The sequence below is a fragment of the Papaver somniferum genome, unplaced genomic scaffold (genome assembly GCF_003573695.1).
Source record: "Papaver somniferum cultivar HN1 unplaced genomic scaffold, ASM357369v1 unplaced-scaffold_19, whole genome shotgun sequence".
NCBI lineage: Eukaryota > Viridiplantae > Streptophyta > Magnoliopsida > Ranunculales > Papaveraceae > Papaver > Papaver somniferum.
In genome coordinates, this window is record NW_020628818.1 from 761,584 (window position 1) to 783,221 (window position 21,638).

General features: G+C 34.7%; 1 protein-coding gene and 1 pseudogene across 1 annotated transcript; one reads left to right on the forward strand and one right to left on the reverse strand.

Annotated features, from left to right (window-relative positions):
- The first annotated feature begins 310 nt into the window (after window positions 1-310).
- Window positions 311-3,279, forward strand: LOC113339096. Its single transcript, XM_026584495.1, has 2 exons — window positions 311-1,107; window positions 1,310-3,279. The coding sequence occupies exon 2, from the start codon at window positions 1,887-1,889 to the stop codon at window positions 2,820-2,822; it is 936 nt and encodes a 311-aa protein (XP_026440280.1). The 5' UTR covers window positions 311-1,107; window positions 1,310-1,886; the 3' UTR covers window positions 2,823-3,279.
- A 12,410-nt stretch (window positions 3,280-15,689) lies between these two features.
- LOC113338906 lies at window positions 15,690-17,600 on the reverse strand (annotated as a pseudogene).
- Between the last annotated feature and the right edge of the window lie 4,038 nt (window positions 17,601-21,638).

The following is a 21,638-nucleotide window of genomic DNA, read 5'->3' on the forward strand; positions in this document are numbered from 1 at the left end:
GTAAATTAGCAATTGGTTGGATTGAACAACGCAAAGCTCTGACCAAATCAGAATCAAAGAAACTATGTGTGCTTCCAGTATCAATAATAATAGAGATTTTTTGATTATTAAGAAAGCCTGGAATTCGAATAGTTTCCTCAGTGTGGTTATGTCATGTACCTGCATAGGAGAGGAGGGTGGTCCATATCATAATCAGGGTGGCAGTTATCCTTTAATATTAATTGTTAATTAGGAGTTTAGTTAGAGTAATTATAAGTGTAATAGAGGGTCGAGATGTAACCTCATGTGTGGCTTAATGATCGTTAAATCAAGTTGGGTAAACCTAGCTATATAAGATAGTGCGTCTTGTAATGATAAAAGGAATGAACTCATAATCAAAATATGGTTTTAACGATTTAGGATGTGTTCTTCAGACCAGTAGGCTCGATTCTTTGGAATTGGGATAGGTTTATACTCAATTTATCTATCAGCCCTGTCATTGTACTTTGGTACATGACAATTGGTATCAGATTCACGATCCTGTGTACCTGATTCATGATGGGAGGAGGTGATCCAACACTACAAGAGTTTGCTGCTCGGCAACAACGACATGGTGAACGATTATCTGTTCTTGAAAAAGATTTATCTGAAATTAAACTTAAGATGAGTTTGATCGAAGAAACTTTGAGTATTCACTTTGCTAAGATATGTAATCATTTGGGAATTCCAGTACCAGTTGTTCCTTCTACGAATTTCACACCAGATCCGGGTTCAACTTATGCTGCTAAATCTAAACATGAGGAAACAAAACCAGTTAACGAAGCAACAACTGATTCTCTTGAATTGGAATTGATTCCTAATTTTTTCTTCATTGAAAAGGATGATGTTGATTTACTTCATGGTCAATTTGAAGAAAATTCAAAATTAGAGATCAATTGCTTCTCCGAGTTCTCTCCAGTTACAATTGACAAAATGAAGGATTTAGAGATACAGTTTTGTGTCAAAACTTTTGAGGAGAATTCCGAGTTTCTTAAAGCTTGATGGGGTTGTTCTTTCTTCACAAGAAGTTACTTCAGATGGATTATTTCGGTCTCCACTTTGATTATAAGCGCTTATTATTCAATCGAGGTAAATGTACTACGATTTCATCACTTACTTATGAGAACTTATTTCTTCAATTGCTTCTTAGCCTGGGGTATAACTCATATTCTTGGTTTCCACATTCATTTCCTCGTTTCTATGTTACTGGTTTAACACTTCTGTGTGCGAAGAAGATGTTTGTTCCCAGGCCTGAGAGGAATAAGTTTTTGTTTCTACTCTTGTGTGCTAGGGTCATTATTATTGAGATTAGCTATGAAGACCTTGCAAGCTCAATGGTTATAATCGTTCTTGATAACAAATTCAACTGTAAGGATTTTGTTCCTATTCTTTTGTTACTAACCTTGTAGAGGGTAGATTACACTCGTTCATTATTCGATAGAGGAAAAGAGATCGAGCTCAGTTTATAGACTTCTTGTTTTACTAAATGTTCTGAAGTTGATGTGTACCTGGAATTATTGAATAGATACTCTTATTTTACTGGTGGCTGGGAATTCAGTTTCGGTTTAACTACCTCTTGTTTGTTTGTTCTAGATGTTTGTTCAATTGTAAGGGATGCAAACAATGGGAATTTCATTTCTAAACTATTTTTTTGACATCGGTTTAGATTACATTCATCCTCTATGAATTTTATCTTGTTAATGTTCAAAACTGGTGATATTAGTGATGTTTTGCTGTGGTGTTTCCAAATGGTTGGGATGTGAAAGCTGGACTATGGGTTACTTCATGAGATTGCAGTTCAAATTCTTGAATCATTGGTTGTTCTTGGGATTTATATAGAGAGTTCAGAATGTTTCTACGAGTTTATTATGTTCATACTTCACCAGGGATTCTTATATTTTCAACTTAACTTTTCAGCTAAACCATTCATTGTTCTTCAATATATTACTGATGCTGACATTGTTGATAAGAGGAAACCGACTGCTACAATGGCTGTGAGATGTGAATATTTGAGTAACTTGGATGAGAGTGTCCTGTGGAGATTAAATTGTGGTGATGTTGCTTTTCTCTTGCAGCTTACACTGGGACAAGGTTTGCGTAGGGAAACTGACATTCCAGAAACTAAGTTTTGTGTTCATAATCTAGGTGAAAGTATGCAGATATATCCATACCCAGCTGATCTTCAGTCTTTGTATTGTGTTGGACTTAAATCTTATGGATGCTGTCAACTATTGAGTCTATTTTACCAACCCATGAGAGCCTATATCAAGTTTGAGTTCTTGGGAGAGGTAGTGAGAACTCAAAGTTGGGTCACTGTGCATTCTACTCAACATGTGCTTGTTTGTGTTGATGCTCACATCCTGCTTAACAATCAGTTTCACCAAGTATGTGGAAGATTGTGGACTCACAAGAGAATTATAATGCAAGTTAGGCAGTGCCTTTGTAATTCTTTACACCCATTTTACCCCACCTGGCTTTTTACTCGTTGCTGCAAAGACCTACCAGCTTTATCCAACCTGGATTCAAGTGAATATTATCTCCCATGTTACCCTGCTATATGGAAGTTTATGTCAAATGGTGATTCTCAGCTCAATGAGATACTGGTACTCCCATATGTGATGATGAGATTTGCTGAGATTTTTGAGTACTTGAAGTTTAATGACTGGGTTACAGTCAAGCGTTATATCTATAGCCCACTTCTGGGAGGTAGAGTAATGTTGGGAACTTATCTTACCTTTATATATCTGAAGCCACGACTATGTTCCCAGCTTTACTGGAGCTCAAGCAACTTTCACCAAGGGTAGACAACACTGTGCAAGTTCCAAGTAGAGCTTATGCATATTACACAGAGGGGAAACTCAGGGAAACTCCAACATCAGATATAGAGCTTATGCATGTACAACACAACCAGGTTCAGCCGCAGATGCTTACCATCATGTACCTGTATAGGAGAGGCGACGTCTTGGAAAATCATTTTACATCCTTGAGGACAAGGATGTTCCCAAGGAGTAGGGAATGTCATGTACCTCCATAGGAGAGGAGGGTGGTCCATATCATAATCAGGGTGGCAGTTATCCTTTAATATTAATTGTTAATTAGGAGTTTAATTAGAAGTGTAATAGAGGGTCGAGATGTAACCACCTGTGTGGCTTAATGATCGTTAGATCAGGTTGGGTAAACCTGGCTATATAAGCTAGTGCGTCTTGTAATGAGAAAAGGAATGAATTCATAATCAAAATATCGTTTTAACGATTTAGGTCGTGTTCTTCAGACCAGTAGGCTCGATTCTTTGGAATTGGGAGAGGTTTATCCTTAATTTATCTATCAACACTGTCATTGTACTTTGGTACATGACAGGTTACCTGTAAGCGCATTGAGAGAAATCTCCATATCACTGTCCACTGCTGGTGTATCTTCAATGTCAGTGACCTCTTCTACTTGTGCATGAGGTTCAGCACTACTGCTTCAGCTTCTGTAGCTACCATGATGAACAACTGTTGTTTTTTACAAAAATGTCTTGGGTGATAAACTCCATCACAATTAAAGAAAAGGCCCTGAAATTTCCTTTTTTGCAGTTTTTCAGGGGTGAGTCTTCTAATAGGAAGTGGAGTGGTAGTGGAAGACTGAGGTGGTGTTTGTGGTAAGGGTAGTAAGTGTGGGTGGGCTACATGTTTAGGGGAAAAGGTTGAGGGGTTGGATGGTCTGGGGTTTGGAAAAAATTTATTTTCTCCCCTCAAAGGTTTCTGTTCGCTATTGAGTGTTTTCTCTTGCATTCTAGCAAGTGAGAAAGCTTGCATTAGAGTGGTGGGATGGAACATACTAACATCATGTTTTATATCTTCTTTCAGTCCCTCAATAAAACTAATCCCATAATAGTATTCGGTGAGCATATGAAATTGTCTAAACAAAAGGGCTTTTAAATTTTAAAATTTCTCAAAATATTCATCCACAGTAATAGTTTGAGACAACTTACTGAATATACCAAGGATATTTTCATTTGAAGGATTCTCGAACCTGATACAAGCTTGCTCAGCTAACTCAAACCACGAAGTGATAGATCTGGTTGTTTGATGATTCTTTAACCATATATCAGCTTTCCCATCTAGGTGCATATCCTCCATGGTAACCTTTTGGTGTTCATCCTTAATGTTGTTGAGTAGAAAGTATTTGTCACACTTATGAATCCACCCTTTGGGGTTTTCACCAGTAAATCGTGGAAAATCCAATTTAGGCATACGAAGGGTGTTGGTGGTTTCCCGACCTACTTGTGGAACATTGTACATCATACCATTATGGTGGAAATGGTTTGAATGAGAACCTTACGCCTCTGGTTCTCATTGCTCCTACATCCTCCTCCCTGCATAAATGTCCATGTATTTGACGAAATCATCTTTAGATAGCATAGCTCCTTTGATTTCTTTGTTTTGCGCAGCGAGATCGATATATTGTAAAGAGAGATCTTCAATTTGTGTGTTAATTTGTGAATCTCTTCATTTACTTATTTAATGGTGGGATGATTAGCTCCACCCATGGTGAGGATAGACGGCTTTGATGCCAATTGTTGTGTTCCCACAACAAATTAACACATAGGGTCGAAGAATTGAAGAAATCTGGTTCAAGAACCATCCCAAGGAAGAAGAAGAAGACTAAAAATCATTACTCATTAAAACTTAGCCGCCTCAGGTGTTCTCTCTTACACATTTATTGGTCGCAAACCTAAACCCAATCGACTAACAACAAGCCAACGCGTGTAATGATCCTAGCGGCTAAACTCAAAGCTATCACAAAGCACTAGTACATCTCAAGGAATTACTATGGGAAGACTCCAGACTTGTAAATACATAACAGAATATGACAGTCAGATGAACCAATTCTAAACTTGTTTGGAAGTGTGGCAAATCGGTTTCAAGGTTGTAAGTATGAAAGAGGACTTACAAAGTAAGGATGTCGACATACTTTGAACACGCACAATAATGTTTATCTTTTACTATTCCTTAATAGCTACAGGAAGAAAATCCTAGGGTCGAAACATAAATATGTTAATAATTTTTTAAGTAAGGTTGTTAATTTTATTTTAGGAAAATGGGAATTAAAAATGTGCATTTATTAGTTGAGATTTTCCAAAGAGATTTTCGGTTATCATTTTCGACAGAGCATTTCCAGGAATTATGGAAACCGAATTTGGAATATATTGAATATCTTTGAGAATATTTTCGGTTTTGGAAATTCCTTGGTGCCCAAACTTCCTTTTCTATAAATACTTGAAGTTTGCATTTCTAGCAAACTAATCCTTCGTGACAGCAAACTTCCTCTGTTGTGTTCTTACTGGTGTAGCCGCCTATTCAGAGAGGAGAGTAACCTAATTAGGCGAAATCTCTTACGGCCGCTCAATTTAAAGTCTTCTTTGGGATTGAGAAGCTCTACGAGTACCGTTGGTGGGAAACTAGATAATTGCGGGTTATGTTGTGTTTTCGATTGATTTGATTGACTAACAGTGGTTAATCTTTGATTACACCTAGTTTGTTTATGCTTGAGAATCTTCTCTTCTAATATAAGATTCACTCAAACTAGATCGAAGTTTCGACAGGGATTTTTAGACTGTTGTTAGTGCTAAAGACGATCTTGTGATAATCCATTGTTAACAGACTCCGTTCTGTGCGTGATTGATCACAAGAGATTCAAGTTGTTGTGTGCAGGTGTTTATTGAAGATCTATGAAGATTTGAAGACAAATAAGATATTGAAGATTTATGATTTGGGGTTCATAATCTTTGATGTTCACAATACTTGTTTCGGTATAAGAGGATCCAACAATAATCGGTTTATCCTTGTGGTAGATTGGATTGATTAGTTGTGTAGATCGGCATCAATACAATTCTTTGTGATTTAAAGTATTGATTGCAAAATCTTAACAATTACCTTTGGTGATTTAACATAAGATAGATCTAAGAACCTGACGAAGGAGTTTATGTGAAGATAAACAGAAGAGCCTTTGTCCGACTCACATCACTTGGTTGAATAGAGTTGATACCAAACATATTTGTTGCTCCTTTACTGTTTGGAATACGAATCAAAGGAATTGTTCCAAGTACGTGACTTATTCATAAGTTGGAGGCGTGGGAATACAGAAGTAACTAGGTGAACTATAGATTTAGTTGTTTGGTCTCAACTATACGAAGTTGGTTTAATTTTGTGTAGCGGCTTAATCCTGAGAGTATTCAATTCTGGAAAAGGTCCCAGGGTTTTTTTGCATTTGCGGTTTCCTCGTTAACAAAATCTTGATGTGTCATTTACTTTATATTTCCGCATTATAATTAAAGTAAATTACACAAACGTTAATTCCTATTTACTTGATAAGCAATCCTATTGTGTTTGGTTAAGTCCGAACCTTTTTATCAAGTAAACATACTTCGCTATTGTATTGTATCGATCTCGTATCCATATACGATTACACGAAGTGTGAACCGATTAGTTGCATTGTCTCGACTCAGTTCATAGACAATCACTTTCGGAGAAAGGACTTATAAGTAGGAAAAGTTTTAGATTGAGGTATATTTGGGTACCCTCGCCTTTTTACAACCTTTCTCTGGCAAATGTTGGTTGTGGTTATTTTTTTGTTAAGGATGACAACATGATGATATTTCAATATCAATTCTCCCTGGACGAAAATGCAAATATATTGGAGAAGTGGATGCGAAATTTGAGGTAATGATTTTGTTAGTTAATCGTTTTCCTGTTTAAGAAAAGCCTGAGTTTATTTCATATATATTTATTGCTTTTGCTTAACAAAATTTCGGTACAATTGATGTTTATTCCATTATGTGTGTATGGATGTATGTGTGATTCGATTGGTTCCGACTAATAAAAACTATTGTTATCTTGCTTTATTGTGTGGTATCAATTGTTTAGGCTTACAAAATTTTGGTGCAATTGTGGTGCTTTAATATCTATGTTGTTTCAATGGCTTCCGGTTGAGGTGAATAATTATGCAAGTTGATTTATTTGGTTTGTATGAATTATTTATGGCTTAACGAAAGAAAAGGTTTACGGGATGAGTTGTTTAGTCCAATTCGATTCCGGTTAAGAGAAACTAAGTTAATTTTGATCTTAGTTAGACTTATCGAAGTGAGGTTTCGGTTATTCAAGTCTAATCGAATGCCTTAACAAGAAATGCTAGTTAACTAACCTAATACTTGTCTTGTTTAAAATTGAACGGTCTAAGTTTATGTATAATTAGAAGCTGATAAGAAAAATAGAGTTATCTTTATTTTGGTCTTATCGAATAAGCGATTGTTTTTGTACAATCGGTTTAGCAGAGGAACTAAGGTGCTTAGTTGATTTTTGGTTTGATGAACTAAAGTGGTAAAATTGTTTCGGACAATTGTTTCCTTGGTAACATATCAAAATAAAACTACTTGTAGTTTCGGTTTTTGATATTGGTTATCAGAAAATGGTGTGTGGAACTATCGTGCTTAACTCTACAGGTTGCAAGTCTATTTTGAGATTTGTAAGATTCTTTTCGGTTTGTCCTTTATTTTTTCGTTTCTTTGTCATTTTGTGACAAAAAGGGGGATAAATATATGGAGTAAACAAGTGATACTGGCATTGATTTTATATTGATTGGTATCACTAAGAAAAAGAACATTGGTGCTAAAACGTTTATCTAACGAAATAGTGAAAGCATAGACTAAGGAGGAGTAACATATCATTAATTGGTATAACAAAGATGTACGGATTGAAAATCTACCTATCTTCCTTTAGGGGGAGTATTAGCTTTGTTATTATAATGTCAACAACGGCATTTTTAAGGATTGAATGTATGCATATTTCTGTGTTGTTAAATTCGGGAATCAAGCGCATGCGTAATGAATTCTTGTAATTTGTTTATCCATATGATGTAAGAGTTTTGTCACTAAAATTGACAAAGAGGGAGATTGTTAGAGAATAGCTCGGTTGAACCCACCAAGCGTTGGTATGTCAAGTTTGGTTGTCATATTTTAGTGAATCAAAACTCATGTTAAGAGTCGCTTGATTATGTACTAGAGTCAACTTCGTATAGGTTATCTTGAAAGTATTAGGATAATGAGACTTTACAAGTATTGCGAAGACTTGAAGATGTGAAGAAGCAAGGAGATACAACGACAACATCATCCTTCCACTTGAGGTTTGTGATATTTGACTTGAACTGTTTCATTCCCTAACGTATCTTCCAAGTATTGCATATGGAAAACAAAACTGCGAAGCATGATTGAACTCTATATAGACATAGTATTAAGGAATACAATACGAGGTTTATTCCTTAACCATTAAACTTTGTAGATAAGACATCGACATCCTCGTTTAAATGCTATTATGATTATGTATGGGTATGAGTTGAGGATTTCATCCTAGGGAACAATGTTTTACATGTGTTCTAAGGAAGTAAATTCATGAACTTGGTTTGTGAATCGAAAAGGAAATCGCCAGGTGTTATTGGTATTGTTATTCATTGCATATATTGTGAACAACCAATATGTGTGACTAGTATAACCGTTCATGACTTGTTTGTGTTCTTGGTAAAACTATTCACAAAGGACTGACTTATGTATTGGTATGACTTTTATTAGTGAAACCGATCTTAAGTAATCACCTGATGGTATAATAGAGTTTGTGATTTATGTCTGACCAATTCTGGGTAAAGGGGAACCGATCCTAGTAAGAGATGCAGTACATCACAAAGGGGAAACGATCCTTGTATGAGGTGCAGCAAGTTTATAGCAGAAAGAGGAACCGATCCTATGGATATGTGCAACACGTTTCTAGGAAAAGGGGAACCGATCCTATGGACATGTGCAACAGATATAAGTTAGATACCATATATATGTGGGGAACCGATCCTAGTACCTAGTCAACCGAATTTTAGAAAGCTAGTGTGAAAATGCATAGTACTCACATGGAGGTAGAACCGAAACTTGTTTTGGTAGAACCGTTACACCCATGTTTTGTGATTGAGTGTTATTAATCAATTGCATAGTTCTTGAAAGTCAGATGAACCAATTCTAAACTTGTTTGGTAGTGTGGAAAATCGGTTAAGGTTGTAAGTATGAAAAAGGACTTACAAAGTAAGGATGTCGACATACTTTGAACACGTGTTGTGAATGTTAAATCTTTAATTGTTCAAAGTTATTCCTTAATAGCTAAGGGAAGAGAATCCCAGGATCGAAAAATAAATAAGTTAAGAATCTTTTAATTAAGGTTATTAATTTCATTTTTAGGAAAATAAGAATCAGTAATGTGCATTTACTAATTAGAGATTTTCCAAGAGATTTCGATCATTATTTTTGGACAGAGCATTTCCAGGAATTATCGAAACCGAATTTGTGCTTTAATGAATATCTTGAGAAAATTTTCAGTTTTGGAAATTCCTTGGTGTCCAAACTTCCTTGTCTATAAATATTGAAGTTTGTATTTCCAGCAAACTAATCCTTCATAACAGCAAACTACCTCTTGTTGTGTTTTTACTGGTGAAGTCGCCTATTCGAAGAGGAGAGTAACCTAATTAGGCGAAATCTCTTACGGCCGCTCGTTTTAAAGTCTTCTTTGGGATTCAGAAGCTCTATTAGTACCGTTGGTGGGAAACTAGATAATTGTGGTTTATCTATTGTTTTCGATTGATTTGATTGACTAACAGTGGTTGAACTTTGATTGCACCTAGTTTGTTTATGCTTGAGGATCTTCTTTTATGATATAAGATTCACTCAAACTAGTTCAGAGTTTCGACATGGATCTTTAGACTGTTTGTAGATCTAAAGATGATCTTGTGATAATCCATTGTTAAAAGACTCCGTTCTGTGCGTGATTGATCACAAGAGATTCAAGTTGTTGTGTGCAGGTATTTATTAAAGATCTAAGAAGATTTGAAGACAAAGAAGATATTGAAGATTTCTGATTTGGGGTTCATAATCTTTGGTGTGCACAATACTTGTTTCGGTAAAAATAGGATCCAACTATAATTGGTTTTATCTTTGTGATAGAATTGGATTGATTAGTTGAGTAGATCGACATCAACACAATTATTTGGATTAAGAGTGTTGATTGCAAAATTTTATCGATTACTTCGGTAACTGAACATAACATAGATCTAAGGACCTGATGAAGGAGTTTATGTTAAGATAAACAGAAGAGCCTTTGTCCGACTCATATCACTTGGTTGAAGAGAGTTGATACCAAACAGATTTGTTGTTCCTTTACTATTTGGAATACGAACCAAAGGAATTGTTCGAAGTATGTGAATTAATCATAAGTTGAAGGCGTGGGAATACATATGGAACTAGGTGAACTATAGGTTTAGTTGCTTGGTCTCAACTATACGAAGATAGGTTATTTTGTATAGCGGCTTAATCCTGAGAGTATTCAATTCTGGACAAGGTCCCGGAATTTGTCTGCATTCGCGGTTTCCTCGTTAACAAAATCATGTTGTGTCATTTACTTTTATTTTCTGCATTATAATTGTTTTATTATAATTAAAGTAAATTACACAAAACGTTAATTCCTATTTACTTGATAGCAATCCTATTGTGTTTGGTTAAGTCCGAACCTTTTATCAAGTAAACATACTTCGTTGTTGTATTGTCTCGATCTCATATCCATAGACGATCACACGAAGTGTGAACCGATTAGTTGCATTGTGTCGACTCAGTCCATAGACAATCACTTTCGGAGAAATGAGTTATAGGTAGGAAAAGTTTTAGATTGAGGTATATTTGGGTACCCTCGTCTTTTCAATCAAACTATGTGAAATCAAAGTTTCAACAACCATTAGTCAATCAAATCAATAATTGAAAACTAAATAACAATGTTCTTGTCTAGTTTCCCGCTAACGGTACTTGCTTGAAATTCTTGATCCAAAAGAAGTCTTTAAACGAGTGGACGTAAGAGATTTCACCTTATAGGGTACTTTCTTCTCCGGTATAGTATTACAAGTAATACTAGTAGTCGGCTCCGCCGGAAACAATGAAGTTCGCCTGGATAAGGATAGTTTGTAAGAAGAACAAACTTCACTATTTATAGACCAAGGTTGTTTGGACAACAAGGAAATTCCAAAACCGAAAGATTCTCAAGTTATGCAATAAAGTACCTAATTTCGGTTTTCATATTTCCAACTAATATTAAACCTGTAATTCTGAAATCTATCTTTAGAAAATATCTAATATTTTTTTAGCACTTAACTAATATAGCTTTTATAGAGATATGTTTTTGATTTCTGGAAAATCAAATATAATTCGAAAATCTTAACTAAAAGATTCTCAAAATTTCGGTTTGGGATCACCTTGAGTATCAAGGAATATCTTTGAAAAATCAATGATAAGAATTACATGTTCAAATTATATCGACATATGGAACTTTCCTATCTAGCAAACCCTAATTGCAAACTCACACAAAACCATAAAGTAATATGTGAATGTTGAAAATCGGTTTTTCTCTTGGGACTGGTTCTACCATGACTCTTAACATATGTTAAGATCGGTTTTACCAAGTCTCGAAATATAGGTAGGGATCGGTTTCACCATGAATTCCAACAATAGATAGGATAGATTCTACCAAAATTCCTAATATAGATAGGGATCGGTTCTACCATGATTCCTAACAAAAGATAGGATCGGTTCTACCAAGTATCCCAATATAGGTAGGGATCGGTTCTACCATGATTCCCAACAAAAGCTAGGATCATTTTTACCAAGTATCCCAAGATAGGTAGGGATCTATTCTACCTTGACTCTTAACATAATTTAAGATCGGTTCTACCTGGATTCCCACCTTAGGGTGGAATTGACCATCCAAAAGATCTTCATAGAAAACCATTACGAAGAAAGTTAGTATGTGCTTCTTTTAAACCAATGTAATAAAATATGGTTTCCTAGGATGAAATCGCACATATATCCAATACACAATACATAATTAAGTTACATAGATTATGTCGATGTCGCATTTACGAAGTTCAAATGATAAACGTTATACTTCCTTACTAGAGTATCATATATATAACCTTCTATGTTATGTTTTGAATCTTAAATGACTTGAAAGAAACGATAGGAATGAAAACAAGTCAAGTCAGTATCACTAACCTCAAGTGATATCTTCGTTGTACCCGACAAGTCTTCACGTTATTCAGGTCTTCAGAGTAATACTTGTATGTCTCAACATTCCTAGACTTTCTAGTCTAACCTAAACGAAGTTGACTCTAGTAGTTTTAATCAAGCGACTCTAATTGAGTTTTGATATATACTAAAATATGACAACCAAACTTGACATATCAACGCTTGGTGGGTTCAACCGAGCATTGCTTTAACAGATACATTTTCCTTTAAGTTATCACCAGATTTTAAAATAAATGGTTCTTAGTCAGAGATCTATTTCTTTGCTTTGTTAACCATCTTCCTTAGATTTACCCGTAATCTATCAAAATACAATTCCATATAGTGAATAGTTCATTTCTATTATCTTTCCATCTTATGTTGTCCATACCCGGTAAAAGTATTCCAGTGCGATAAATCTTCTCAACTATATTGGTATCGTATAAGATATTAAGAAAGCTAACATTTCAGTATTCAGTATCAGATCAATTTTTTAGTCAAATAATTTGGAGATTTTTAGAAGCAAACTAAGATGGAAGATACCCATCATGGTCTAGAATCCAGTACCTTTCCATTTACTGATGTTGCTACATGTTTTAATTTCTCAACAATAGTTTTGGTTAACAATATCTAAGCCTTGACTAATTTCTCTCTAGAGTCAAGGTGGTCAATATCGGTTGTACCAGCCGATATTATAGGTTTTTATCGTGTATCAGAAAAATCTTTACGATATCTAAAATACCGGCGATACAAAGAGTGAACGATAAAAACGCTCATATTAGCCGGTATAAACCGATATTTCGGGTTCACAGATACACTGATAATATCAGTAAAGGTAATTTGGTAGAATAAATTATTTAGATTTGGAAATATGTAAACAAAACCTTCCTCCTAGTAATCTTCTTCTTTTGTGCCCTTGAAAACTCAATCCATTCAGTAAAGAAATTTCCAACTATTTCATTTTTTAATGAATTTCTTATCCTTGAAACAATTATGGTTTTTATTGCTCATTCTCTTTCTTCTGAATATTTGTCAAATGAGAATTCATTATCGTTGACGATTTTATCTTCAACATCATTAGTTCAGGTTAGTAGCAACGACAGGGTTATCTGAAACCGGAGTAGCAAATATGGAATAGATAGTGAAATGAGATTGAACTTGTACTGTGAAGCTTCTGATCTTGAGAATTAATGCATCATATGCCACCAAACATTTTAAATTAAAATATTTATAAATATTTAAAATTCTAATCTTAATGATGTTACAACCGGTATATTTTTTTGTATAGGTGTATCGGGCCCATCCAATACGAAACATATACACGATATTAACTACTTTGCTCTAGACCCATGATAATTTCTTTCTAGACCAATGAGCCAGTAAAAAGTGGTTCACCCTTTATAGAACTGTAATTTGCAAAATATTCGAGCTTAAGCACTTGGACCCACAAAGCTTATTTGCCCAGCATCCCATGAAGTTTGATTATTTCTGTAACTCTCTATTTTGGATATAAGGTAGACAACCTCTTATACTTTTTTTAAGGGATAAATTCCTTGTTGGACCACCAGGAGGAAGTTGAGACCCGGTACAATTTCCTATCTATCCATTCAAAATGTTGCATGTGTATCCCTTGTCTCGCATTTTGTCATTTTGGTGATACATTTTTAACCTATCATTTTTAGGGGTGACTCCGAAATAATTAGGGGCGACTTTTTTATCCCAACCCATAATCAAGGTTAAGGGATGTCCGAAAAATAGAAGAATATATTAATGCCCTTCCGCAATCGGAATTATTTTGTGTCCGATTGTTAATATTAAATCGGTAGTTAAGTAACGCAAAGATACTACTGATTGATATAAATTTGTGCTAAATGCATATTTGGGGCTACTATTAATCGGGAGTTAACGATAAATTCATTTACTACCGATCATAGGCTAAATCAAAATTCAAAAAAAAAGAAGGATTTTTGTAAAATTTCATTTTGGGGGTACTCTGTATTCGGTAGTTATATAAACTATTTTGACTACCGAAGATGGTTGAATATTTGTAAAGAGAGCCACTGTACAATCGGAAGTCAAGATTTTACCTCATCTCCTACCGATTATAGGCTCAACCAAAATTCAAAAATAGGTGATTTTGACAAAATCACATTTTGGGGCAACTCTATATTTGGTAGTTATATGAACTACCTTGACTACCGATTATGCTAGGATATTTGCAAAGAGAGTCACTGTATAATCGGAAGTCATAATAACTTCATTTACTATCGATTAGAGGCTCAACCAAAATTCAAAAAATTGAGGATTTTTGCAAAATCACATTTTGGGGCAACTCTATATTCGGTAGTTATATGAACTACATTGACTACCGATTATGGTAGGATATTTGCAAAGAGAGTCACTGTATAATCGGAAGTCATGATAACTTCATTTACTACCGATTATAGGCTCAACCAAAATTCAAAAAATTGAGGATTTTTACAAAATCACATTTTGGGGCTACTATATATTCGGTAGTTATATGAACTATCTTGACTACCGATTATGGTAGGATTTCGGTAAAGAGATCTACTGTATAGTCGGAAGTCAGGATAACTTCATTTACTACTGGTTGTAGGCTCAACCAAAATTCAAAAAATTGAGGATTTTTGCAAAATCACATTTTGGGGGAACTCTATATTTGGTAGTCATATGAACTACCTTGACTGCCGATTATAATAGGATATTTGCAAAGAGAGCCATTGTATAATCGGAAGTCAGGATACCTTCATTTACTACCGATTATAGGCTCAACCAAAATTCAAAAAATTGAGAATTTTTGCAAAATTTTATTTTGGGGCTACTCTATATTCGGGAGTTAAATAAACTAAATTCACTACCGATTATGGTAGCATTTTAGCTAAAGGTCTACTTTAATCGGAAGTAAAGATAAAAAAATTTACTACCGATTATAGGATAATCAAAATTCAAAAGATGGAGGATTTTATTTTGGGGATACTTTATATTCGGAAGTTATATAAACTAAATTTACTCCCGATTGTGGATTAACTTCCCGATTGTGAAGTTATCTACCCATTGTAAAGGGTAGTTTGGCCATTAAAAAAACGGGAGATAAGGAATGGCTATATTTTACGTTTGGATGACCTTTTTTGTCTTTTTATGTCGCCCCTAATTTTTTCGGGATCGCCCCTAAAAATGCCTTGATTTTCAAGCCAAAAAAGAAAAGAAAATGCATCCACTATTAAATAAACAAATATCTTATCAAGATGGACTACTCGAAAATGACTCCTCACATTTAAGAGGTTCTTTCAGGATTTATTTAATTTTTCTCTAACTTTCGTTAGTAGTATTTTTTTCGACATCTTGTGGAGCATGACATGCCTGTGGATTTTGTTGTTTCCATACGAGATGCCCTTGTAAAAATGGGTCAATAGTCTTAAGGATCTTTATTGCACATTTACGGCCAAATATTTACCGTAGGCATACCAATTTTTCATGCAGGCATCCTTAATTACTACTAAACGACTTGATTCAAAATCTTACAATGGCCCCGATTTGATAAAACAAAATGGTAACTTTACAGAAGTTTCAGAACAGAATAAGATTCTGGGTGTGCGTTATTTGTAAGGATAGAAAAGTTTGGTGTATAAGAGTTCATTCCAAGTATCTTGAAGTCCAGGCAAACACCAATGAACACAATCAGCATAACTCGTTGGATTAGCTATCTGCTCTTTTGTTAAAGGATCCCATTGCTTCTTATATATTGCTATATGTGCATCTTTTCTATACTCGGAGAGTTGTGTAATGTTTAGAAATGTAATAGGTACTTTTGATTTACTAAATTCTTGTTTGACCACTTCCATTATTTTTTTCCGAGACCCTAGTCCCCGATATTCTGGATCTTCTATCGGAGTCGTTTGATCGAGACAATTCCCATTTGGTTCCCCATTCCATTCGCGGCTCCTGAAAGTAAAACATTCAAGTTATTAAAAAATTGTCGTGAATACACAAAAGAACGGGTCACTGTAAAACCTTCCGGATGCACTTACTTCTCGTGGATAGGCGACATGGCAGTGAACATAACCCTATTTTTTCAGGATTTGTATTTTTTTCAACCCATTTCACCAGACTCTTCATTGCCACACGGTATGCATCTTCCGTCTTCAACTCCTCAGTTACTTTCTCTTCATCTTGGAATGATCCTTGTCTACATGCCAAGAACATAAAGTTATTAGACTTTATTTTCTTTACATATATATGTTGTTAAGCAAAATGAATTACAAAAACTTGTTTACAAGGGTTTTGAGATTACAATAATTTAAACTTCAGCCCAGTGCACCACCAAATGTGGGTATTGAACACCAAAACGTCTGCTCCTTTTCAATGTTGACCATGCTTGTCGATAGAATTCTTACGAACCAATATATCTGGAAATCTATGGATTATGGCATTATCGGAGTTTGATTCTAAAAGAAATGGTGTCCAATAAAACTCGATCGTCGCATTATACTCCTGAATGTTCGAGCAATATGGTTTAGAAGATTATGACTCATTATTTATGTACAAGAGCAACCATATGAACACTTTAATTAACTGTTATATTTTAAATTTAATCATCATTGGTAGCTCGTACCTTGGCTGTGAATACAGTGAGAGAGTCATTAACGGTTCGCATGGATTTGGCGTGTTCAGGGATGACCTTCTGGAGGAGACACACCATGGAAGTGAATTGACCCCGATTCAATGAGTCACCAACAAACAACATCCTCTTACCTCTAAGTTTTTCCAGCATGAAACTTGCATTGAAACTGCACAGTTTTAATCAAATGGGTCAACATAAGAATTTAATTATACTCGAAAACACGGTCAGAAATAAACTAAATTATGAGAGAATTGTTTATGAACCTGGGAAGAGAACAACCATGAGGTTGCCATCTCCAATGTTGATAGCCTTTATCAGGTCTTCCTTCTTTTTGACAAGTGAGTTGAGGTGGTATGTATGGACATTCCGGTTCTTCATAAAGCGGTCGATTTAATTCATCGTAGACCCATTTCCCACTAAACACGTCACATTCTTGATGATCTTCATCACCATGAGGCTCTCCAATTGCATATGGCAATTTCACCTGCTTCTTAATCTCTAAACAAAAAAAAAAAAAAAACTTATATTCTTAGAAAACGATCATAAGTAAGGTCGGAAGACTACGTAATTCAAAAACAAGAAGCTGGCTAAGTTAAGATATGTTCATTAATCCTCCTCACCTGTTTCTATCAAAATTGTCTGTTTGTTGTCTGGTTCTGATGATTCTGGTTGTAACCGATTCAAACTTTGTCTCAGAAAACAACTAACACTGTTCTCATGGAAAATAGAGAGAAGGAAAACGAAAACTATGAAAGTAAAGAGGCATGGAGAAAGAGTTGTAGTTATTCTACGAGAAGATGGGGATGCAAAGGAGATTGAAGGTTTCATGTTTTTGTTGTTTTTTCTTTGTGTGAGACTCAATCTTTTAGAAGTCGGGGTCAGCGCCAACGCGGTATTCAGCTATTTAAAAGAACGCTGAGAAGAGTATTTTGATTGTCGGAAACATGTTAAAAGCAGAAATTAATCCATGGCAATGTGGGTTCATTTTAAGCTAACTACTACACAGTCTGAACGTGAGGTGGATCAGACAACTAGCTACCTGAAATGAAGGAATAAGATTTTGTATATTAGAAAACATGATAAATAAGTATAAATGTGTCTATGTATACTATATACTTTAAGTGGGTTTAGGTAGGTGCATGAGAGCAGAGTAGTAGGTATTTGATGATATGCATCCGTTTGAATTTGTATTGCTAGAAATTAGAAAACACCACTGTTGGTAACATTTTGGCTTCAGTTGGTTAGGTTTGGTTGGTAATTTTAGGACCTATCGATAACCAAAGAAAACAATTGAATTAACAATGATTTTAAAAACGAACCGGTGAATATATATGTATATGTAAATAAATATGCTTCGTGGTTAGCGTGTGATGTTTAAGTGTTTCCGCTACTTTAATCAACATTGCTAATAGGGGTACCAGATTAAGTGGGGTGTACCAAAATTATAATAAGACAGAACATATTTTCATATAGGACAAAACAATTTTTGACTTGGCTTGGTACACCCTCACTAAACCTGACACCCCATTAGCATCCTTGACTTTAACGCCAAGCTTCATGGTTGGGTTATTTTTGATCAAATCGTATAATTGTACTGTAGTGGGAATTGCAGATCCCTTTGAAATGGGTGTTTCTTGGACGAGCTAGGAGCAAATTGGTGCTGGTATGGTGTTCAAACCTTTTTATTCCCTCCGTTCCTTTTTAATAGGCTGATTTTGTTTTTAGAGAAATTTAAGGAAATTAAGAGAATTAATCATTGAAAGTGGTCCTCATGGCACTTGACAATAAAAGAAGTGAAGTGAAATGGTCCCATGACACTTGTCACCAAAAGAAGTAAAGTGAAATGGTCCACATGACACTTGTCATCAAAAGAAATTAAGAGAAAAGTGGTCCCAGAAAATTAAAGTAACATTTGACTTTCCCAATTAGGAAACCATCTTATTTTTTTGAAACATTTATTTATAAAAACCAGCCTATTAAAAAGGAGCGGAGGGAGTATTACTTTTTGATGGAGCGAAGTTGAAAAACGTATCTTCGCACATGCATGTCTTTACTTAAGACGATGAACTCAAATATATTTACAAAATGTAAAGATCAGGTCATCATGGACGAAAATGTAAATCGCGATGATAATTGTTATTACTTTGGAGAAAAAAAACTAATTCAAAATGGATCATATTGACATTCAGTGAGAGCTTACATCATTGTCATGATCAACCCAACTTTTTTGTCTTGGAGAAGATCACTCTGAAATTCAAAAGTTGACTGAGAAGTTCCAGCTTTCTTAGCAAGTTTATCAGCCAAATTTTGAACTTCTCTCTTAACTAAGACACACTTCCATATACTAATTTTGCTTAAAACAAACTTAATATCTAAAACTAAAGATTGATTCATTCAGTGAACATAGAATGTTGGTTCATTGATGGATTTTATTAAAACTTCACAATCTGATTCCAACATGACATTATTGAAGGGTATCATTATTCCTATGATAATTCCTAACAGCCTCATGTGCAAGCATAATATTGTCTTGTATAGATCTACCGAAGATGAAAGGAAATTGGTTTGAGCTAACTAATCCTTTCAGCACAGTTTTCATTATAATAGCCAATTTTTCATTATGCACTTGTAAATCACGTTACAACGTCTATAGTCAGTTATAATAGTTGGATTTTCAATCTTAAGAACTAATGTAAGGAAAGTACTATTACCTCACCCAGCAACTTCGTCCTGGAGAAAATCTCTGAATTGCCTTAACAAAATCAAACTTTAATAATATGTTATCAAACCTTGAAAAATGGCTAGAGAAATCATCAGGTCACGGTGCCTTATTAGAACCAATGCATGAAAGTGCATAACCATTCTCATTCTTGTAATATGAGTAATCAAACATCTTGCATCATCTACACCCACAAGATTAGAGAAATGAACAAAAGAAACAACATCGTTAGAAAAGGATAAATACTATGATTATTAAAAAATTCAGAGAAAAAATTAGTGCATTCCAAGGCTTTCTCTTTGTCATCATCAAGAACAATATCATCAGAATCTCAAGATTAAAATATTATCGCGTCACATTTTCTTTTTTAAATAATTATGAAAGAAAGAAGAACTTGAATCCTCTGACTTCATTTATTGTACTCGAAACTTTTGCTTCCGTATAGACTCTTTATGCCTAACAGATTTAGTAAATGCACAATCAGCTCTTTTTTCAATATAAGCAGCATCAACATCAAGTGACCTCAACTATATAGCAGCTTCAGCAGTCACCATCTCTTCTTTTATTTTGCAAACCACACCACAAAATTTTTTTAATCTTGTCTTCCTCCACTCCACTAAAATATGCTTAACTTTATAAGTTAAAAATCAGAACAAACATAAGGTTACCTTTTACTTTACCCCTCCAAACCTTCCGTGCAATATCAAGAAATTCAGGCTCCTTGGTAAAATAATTAAAAAATCTAAATGACAGGGGACCATGTTGCCTTTGCTCCAAAACTGAACACACCATCGGGGAATGATCAGACACTCCAGGATTTATAAAATGAGTTTTAAAACTGTTGAATAAGGAAATCCACTCAACATTAACCGAAACTCTATAAATCTTAGAGACATTCGTTTTAGGACTAATTTTATTTTTCGATCAAGTGTAAAAATCTCAAGAAAATGGAAGATCAAATAAATAAGACTCTTGAGTGCAATGAATAAAGTCATTCATAGAAGATTCTTGAATGCTTTATGTGCATGTTTTCTTATTAGAATCTAAAATCTTATTAAAGTCTACCAACACCATTAAGGACCCTCGTACATAGAAGCATAAGCAATTAAGCGATTCCATAAAGTATTTTTCACAGAACTATCATTATCATCATACACCGTAGTAACAAAAAAACGTAAATTTCTAATAGTAACTGTTAGAAATTTAGTTGAACTCGCAAGCGTTGCCATCTCAAGCTTGTTTGTCAAGTTTAGTTGATCAAAACAATATACTTGATTTCTAGTCTACTTATAGCTATGTCTCGGATTAGGATAGAAGTGTATAGTTGAGCTTTAGACTTCACGGTGTTCACCAATTGAAGAAGAAGATCTACTGAAGAGCTTGGAGGAACTTCATCAACAAAATGCATGTGGAGACGAGTCTATTCTATTATATCTTTTAATGAGACTAAGTCGTATAGCTATATAGACATTCACATTATACACATTTGAACTTCGAGCCGAGTTTATCTCATTTATATATTTCTCGAAATACGTGTTGGAAGCTTTTAGCTTTAGCTAAAGTTCATCATCTACTTGACGAGTTTAGTTGTAGACAATTTATTTGTTGGAAACTAAATATTAAATCAAGTTGAGCCAACAAGGTATTATTGAGCCAACAAGGTATACACGTTTGGTACAGTTCATCCATATCTAAATATAACTATATTTTATTTGTGTGTATCAAGCTAATACCATATAACGGTGGAGATTGATTGCTTAATTTGTAAGTAGACTTAGATTGAATCTTAAATCAGGAGTCATCTAACGGTGAATATCAATTGTTTTGGTACTAAGCGATCTTAACTTTGATTGCAAGCAACCCTGATTTGAAAGACTATATAAGGGAGAACTCTAGCATATGGGAAACTTACTACCGACACTCTCATGTTTCCTAGTTGCAAACTAAAGTCGATTCTCCTTTAACCTAGGTTTTCCAAAACCATTATTAGGTTAACGACTTGAAGATTTCATTTGGGATTCGTGAAGCCAGATCAAACTATTTTCTCTGCAGTTGTGAATTCTGATCTTACTTTTTCTTTCATGTTGAGTTTTATCTTCTCTAAAATTTACTCGAGATTTATCTCGGATAGGTGAGATATAAAAGTA